The sequence below is a fragment of the Parasteatoda tepidariorum genome, chromosome 7, assembly GCF_982258835.1.
Source record: "Parasteatoda tepidariorum strain Cologne lab strain chromosome 7, Ptep-v5.0, whole genome shotgun sequence".
Classification (NCBI taxonomy): domain Eukaryota; kingdom Metazoa; phylum Arthropoda; class Arachnida; order Araneae; family Theridiidae; genus Parasteatoda; species Parasteatoda tepidariorum.
Window position 1 is genome coordinate 103166912 of NC_141761.1, and position 6897 is coordinate 103173808.

Here is a 6897-nt window from a genome sequence, read left to right on the forward strand (position 1 = left end):
GATAAAAAAAAAGGTGTATTTCTTTCAATTTTCAACATACAACAAAACAGTTTAAATGAAGCAAATGTCACTCATTAAAAAAGCTTTATTTCTGTACTGTGTCCAGTGGACGGGTGATTGTAGCGTAAATTTCATCCTGTACTTTGATAGTTCCAGTTTTTAATACAAAGCAACCAGTTCCAAAACAAGGAATGGAGCCAAGTATTTTTATTATTTTAGGATCCTTTGGTATTCGATACCTAGAACAAAAATGATATTCAGTATTAATAAAAGATAAATATATAGTTAAATTTAAAATGTAGGAGGTTTTTTTTAAGTAAGGGCCTCAGAACACTAATAGGTGACGCATGTGTCGCAACGAGTGCTTGTGTCGTATCCCGGCATTCCTCGGGAACAACTGCGCTCAGTAGCAGCTGTGTAGGTATAGTTCGTTCACCAGCAGTTGGCACCTGACTCCTCCTCCTTGGACGAAGAATTCATTTCAGCGCGGGAGTGAGAGGAGAAACGTATCCGCGCTTGAAATTAAGACAACCCTTAATGTGCGCTAAACGCAAACAGCGAATTCTCGTTCAGTCACTTACTTCGATTTATCATCTGCAATTATACATTTCGTTACTCTAGCTAATTAAATATATTGCGAAAAAATGACTCAAAAAGGACAAATTTTTCACTCAAAGAGAGAAACGTCATCAAATTTATGAAATATTTAATGTTAAAAAAAATTACATGAAGATTGTGAAGTAAATAGTTTGTCATACGATCGCCAAATAGTAACCTTGTTCAGGATTGTTCACATCCTTCTCCCAAAAATAGCGAAATAATATCGTCGGATACCACGTGATGAAGGCGGATCCAAGTGCCAACTCCTGGTGAACGAACTATAAGCTGTACGGTCAGTTCTGTGACTTTAAAATGTTGAAATTTAAAAAATCGCTCGCCATGCATGAGAAACGGTCAGTGATTGGTGAGTATTTTTAATCACTTTTAAGTGTTATTGCAATAAGCCAACATATATTTAGACTAATTCAAAAAATATATCATTCATTGCTCACCCTCATAAGTATTCCCTGGAATTTTTTAAATTGGGCCCATAAAATATGGTGGAATAAAGGGAATAGTTACAGTCTAAAAACGGTGATTCCAACAGTTTTGTTACAAAAAAAATTCTTGTAGATGCTTATGAAACTAGTTTGCTCAAAATAATTTCCCACAAAAAAGAATTTTTAATAGTTATTCATTAATTTATTTATTTTTAACATGGAAATTTTTTTTAAATACCAAGGCATAGCTTTTTTTATAGTAATATAATAATCTACGCTCTTTTCTCTAATGAAATCTGAAATTACCATTATTTTTATATATTAGATAACTAAAAAAACAGAAATATAATATACTTTTTTATAAAAATATGTATAAGGAAAGAATGTATAAGGAGCGATGGGTGAATTTTTATGATGAACATTGAAAATACTAATTTTAATCGTTTTTTAAGAAACTCTGCCCTTTTATATTCTTAATTTCTTTGCTAGAATTCGATGATAATTCTTTCATTTATAGAGTACGGTAAAAAAAAAAAATCTCCTCGTTTATACAAAACGATGTAGGGTTATTCTTTTGTTTAGTAGTTAATTGTAATTCTCCTATTTCTGATTTATACATTTAAAAAAAATATACTAAATTTAAGAATACGTGCCTTTTTTGAATTTATGTATTTGTTGGAAGAGAAAGATTAAACATAAAATAAGGAATTTTGTGACTTATCAAACTAAAACAAATCAGATATTGATCTACTCACTTTCTTAAAGTCGTCAATGGCTCTTTTTGAGTTAAAATTCCTTTATCGGGATCAACCGTTGTCATTAAGCATCTGAAATAAAGATGAAAAAAACAAAGAATGAAACAAGGAAAGCAAAAAAGACAAAAACTGAGAAAAAATTTCAAGTAAATTTTCTGACAGCCATTTTATTTTTCGAAAACTGTACATTTCTTAGCTTACCTAGTGATAGGAAAAACATTTTCCATTTCAACTTCCTCTCCAAATTTTATGTATTGCCACGAATCCTATAAAAATCAATATTGTATCATTTATAAATTGGTACTTTCTGGTAAGCAAGTATATTCAAACATTTTTGTTTGCAATTTAATTATTTATTATTTCTGGAGGTGACGGCCATTTTGTTTTGTGTTTAAAAAAATATGTTGAATTGACTTGAGCCTGTCTAACCGAACATTTATTTGCAATTTTATTATATACCAGGTGTAATAGAAATAAACCATAATTTCAAACATATTAAATTATAAAAATAAAAGAACATAGAAATAAATGTACTGCTTGCTGCATTCAATGTTTTTAATTTTATAATTTTTCCCCGCCGGATACGCTATCTGTTGACGAGTTTCGTAACTAATATTGATTGTGCATTTAGCTATGGCTTTTCTAATTCAGAGGCTCTACTCAGGAACGCAACCGAGATTAATGCTTAGGGGGTAAGTTAAAAAAAAGTAAACTGAATTGATCGATTATTTTATGCTCTGTTTAAAGCTTCTTTTCCATTAAATTTTATACCTGGTCACTTAAGACGAGCGCAGAACGTGGTCGAAATTTATTTATTTATTTGTTTGTTTATTATTATTTTTTTTTGCAATTTTAACCGATTTGTGCTAGGCTTCCTTTTAAAAGGACGATTCCTTTTTGACGAAAAAATTTTTTAGCTCAAGCGTTTAGATACATTTCATTCAGAGACACCAACTACTACGGATTCTGAATAATTTTTGAACATATTTATCCTAGTTATATAGAACATATTTATTATTTTTGAACATATTATCGCAAGGGTAATGTATTTATATTTTAGTAAATTAGAATTAACACTTACCATACCATAGCCGGTCAAATGACCGTTTAAGAACTTTTGCATCAAAAATGAGCTTATCATCTTTGTTACAAATTTGACTTCATGACTTTTTCTAACAATTATATAGAGTAAATATTCCATTATTTTCTTTCTGTGTTTTGTTTGTTTCAAATAATACTTGTCTTATACCTATTTCTACCACATTTGACAGGGAAAACAACTTATTGCCTTATAAGGTAATTGGATGAGAAATCACGATGTAATGCTTGTTCAACGTATTGCATTCGATGAGTTACACATTTCAGCAAAGAATGTTGCATAGTTAGTTCAATCAGAATGACTGTGAATTCAAATTTCAAGAAAGTACCTAAAATTTTAGATTGGCATTTTTGTCTAAGGAAAAGTGACAAAAACTAAATGTTTTGGTAAGTAGCTTATATTCTATTTTGATAACTTTACTTCAGTTCGAACTAACTGTTAATTTTTACCCAGAAAAATATCGAAACAATCAAGACAACAAAATTTCTTAAAAGAAATAATATTAATTATAAGGATTATAATTTTTATATATTCTTATAATTATAAGAATTATGGAAAGAATAATAATTAGAAGAAATATGCTTGCGGAAAATGCATAATAGAAACACCCTGTATAGGTAAAAAATGCGTTGAGCAATGAATTAAAAATTCTTATTCTTTGGGTTTGTAATACATAAAAATTGGCAATATACAATTTTGTTTAATTATAATAAAGTTTTTTTTTAGTTTATTTCCTTTTTAACATCCCTATTTCATACATTCAATCAAGAAACAGTCCGGTCATTTGACCGGCTATGGTAGAAATAGGTATAGATTAAGTGTTGGTATTTTTAGTGTTAAAGCAGAATTTTTTTTAAAAACAGATTTTTTGAAGAAAAAAAACAGAACTTAAACATTTATCTATATGACCTTAGATGTTTAAATTACTCGCGCTTAATGCTGGACAAAAATGTTTTATTTCCCAAAAAATGAAAAAAAATAATTCACCTTGAATAGTTAGTCTAGAATAGAATGCGTTAGTTACTATTTAGAATAGAATAGAATAGTTACTATTTCGAAAATATTCACTGAAATATTGCTTACTGTTGGCAAAAGTAGATTTTTTTGTCCTTTGCAAAAATTACCTTTAACTTTTGTGTCTCGAGTCAATCAAAAGTACATATATCCTAATAGCAGTTAGCATGAGAGCCGCGGTGACTCAGGATATAGAACACTCGCCTCTCAATGAGGGGACCCGGGTTCGAATTCCAGCAATGGCAGGGAGATATGAATTCCGCACCCGGCTCGTACCGACCACAATGGCTGATATAAAATATCCTCAGTAAAAGAAGAATAATAGGTTAGAGTCCCCTTGTAGTCAGGCAAGCAGTTGGAGGTTTTCGTTGTTTTCCTCTTTATGTAACGCAAATGCGGGTTAGTTCCAACAAAACGTTCTCCTGGAAGAAAAATTTCACCCGATACTTGATCCAGGAGTACCCTTGTCTTCTGGATTGGGACCAAAATTTCAAAGCTACAGAGTTGAACATTGGTTTAACCTCAAAATTTGGGTCACCTATTCAACGCCGGTTATAAAATAAAATAAAATAGTTAGCATGGTGGAATTCGAACAAAAAATATATATTGAATCATGTAAATCCTTGTGTAATTCTAAAAAGGCAAAATGACCTTCAACTTTGACCTTTCTAACCAAATAAAAAAAAATTGAGAAGCATTTTTCTTTTTTCAAAACTAAAAACCATCTGTCGAATAGTTTTAGATAAGCAGAAATTTCGAAAAACATCAAAAATGTCAATATCTAAAAAACGGCTTTAGAAAAGTATCATCTGCTAACGATCTTTTTAAAAACTATTTTTGAACGTTTATTAGAATAAAAACTGGTTTCTTATGAGGAACACAACACATTTCTATCTCCTTACGTTTTTCTTTTTAATAGAATTTCTTATACAGTTGATCAATTTTCAAACATTCGGTAAACGACTTAAAAGGACTCTAAAAATGTTCTGACAAATCATGAGAAAAACATATTATAAAATAGAATAATATTAAGTGCATTTACTTCCGCAAATGGTGCAGCACATCCATCAACTAAAATGTTGGGACGGAAATTTCGGAAAGAAATTTGTTTCTCAACAAGCCTGGAGTTCAAATCATCAATTGATGACTGTGACATAACATGAAATGTAGCTATGTCTTGAAGGGAAATCTGTTAAAGAAAAGCATTCGCTATAATCAAAAACATTTTGACTTAAAAACAGTTATATATATGAGTATGACTATAACACTGTATAAAGGGGGATTCTATGTGACATTCACAAACTTAGAAGAAGGACATCATAAAGATTAGGAATTGCATAGTTAAACGCGCCACAATAACCTCATTAACAATTTTGTATTAATATAAGTAGCTATTGTCAAAAATTGCTGTGAAATTTGGCCAAAAATAACTGTTTCACCGTTAATTAATAATTTTTCAACTAATTTGCAAGTTGTTCTTCAAATATCTAAAATACTATGTACAGTCAAACACAGCTATAGTGAACCTTCAAGGGACCGAAATTTTTGTTCACTATAACCGGGAGTTCACTATATCCGTTACTCAGGCAATTTAACTAATGGTTCCCAAACTCCTCCCTTTTATTGCACATTATTCAAATAAATGACTGAAAAATATTATGTAGTAGCAAAAAATTTGTTATTTTTCGTTACTCTTCGTCTTGTGAGCAAAAAAAAATTAGTAATTTTTAGCTGACGAGCAATCCTTAACATCAGATATGGAAACACTTCCTGACTCTCAGATAATTTTTCCTGAATTTCTGTTATTCCACTTTTTAAACATGTCTAACCTGCCATTCGAGAACATAATAGTAGTCTCATAAGATAACTTAGAAAATTCATCGACATTTGTCCAGAAGCTGGAAGATTGCAGCTTCTTCTAATGCTGAACCACTTCAGTAATGCTTCTTCAACCTCCTTGTGATCTGCTTTTCTAAACTTTTTTTCAGCCTTCTAAATTTTTTTCATGAACAGAAATTATTAATTGCCTATTTTTCCATATGTTACAAACTGCAGTTTTGGATAGTTTATATTCCCAGCAAATATCAAGTTGATTGTATTCATTTTCAATTTTTCTAATTATGCCCATTTTATCATCAATGGAGAACGTTTTACGTTTACTGGTCACCATAGTTAAATTTGAGACACTTGTTTGCAGACTTTTTTTAACTGAACTGACAGCAAAAAGGAGTTGAAATGAGGGCCTTATCAACACATATTAGTGTCCAACCCTTTGACCAATAACGAATAATTCCCTCTGACGGAAAATGCATATTGATCTCACTGACACCTTACATGTGCATCTTCTGCCTGGGTTGGAAACATCTGCTTGGTTTGTTTAAGGATGGGAAAGTGAGATAAAAGAAGCAAACAAGAAAAAATGCTTATCGCTACAATCCCCTCTATAGATGGTTTTAAATATTGGTATATGTATTTATTTTGAAGTAGAAATTTCAAAATATTACACAAAAAAAAATGAAAAAAATCTGCTGAAGACAGAAAAAAGTTCATTATATCTAACTTCCTCACTTTTTTGGATCACTATATGCACAAAAAATAACATTATGCGTATATAGCAAGGCACGGGACCGAACATTTCGTTCACTATATCCGGGAGTTCACTGTAAACTGTGTTCACTATGAAGTTCAAAATGAAGAATAAAACAAAGAAAAATTAAAGACATATGAACATATGAAAAAAGGGGGAAATAATAAGTAAAAAAATAACAAACAACAGTTTAAAAAAAAGAAAAAAAAAGGATGAAATTTTATTTAAAAAACCGGGGAAAAAAAAGAAAGATATAATCCCTTCATCAGCCCACATGATTATATCCGTAAAACAGAGTGCTTTCTGATATTGTATCAATAAAGCCAAAGCAAAATATATTAATACAATAGTGCGAGGAGCACTCAAAAATTTTTTTTATAAAAATTACAACAAATAAAATAG

The 6897-nt window shown here is 30.4% G+C and overlaps 1 protein-coding gene across 4 annotated transcripts in view; it reads right to left on the minus strand.

Annotated features, from left to right (window-relative positions):
* Window positions 1-6897, minus strand: part of LOC107455857 (mitochondrial amidoxime-reducing component 1) — a 17348-nt gene continuing 10451 nt past the window's right edge. For all 4 annotated transcript variants that reach the window (XM_016073575.5, XM_016073573.4, XM_016073574.4 and 1 more), the window contains exons 5-8: window positions 4951-5097; window positions 1997-2061; window positions 1796-1867; window positions 1-239 (exon numbers count right to left, since the gene is read on the minus strand). In XM_016073575.5, the coding sequence (XP_015929061.1) occupies window positions 86-239; window positions 1796-1867; window positions 1997-2061; window positions 4951-5097 (438 nt within the window). In that variant the 3' untranslated portion in view covers window positions 1-85. The remainder of the gene's footprint in view (window positions 240-1795; window positions 1868-1996; window positions 2062-4950; window positions 5098-6897) is intronic.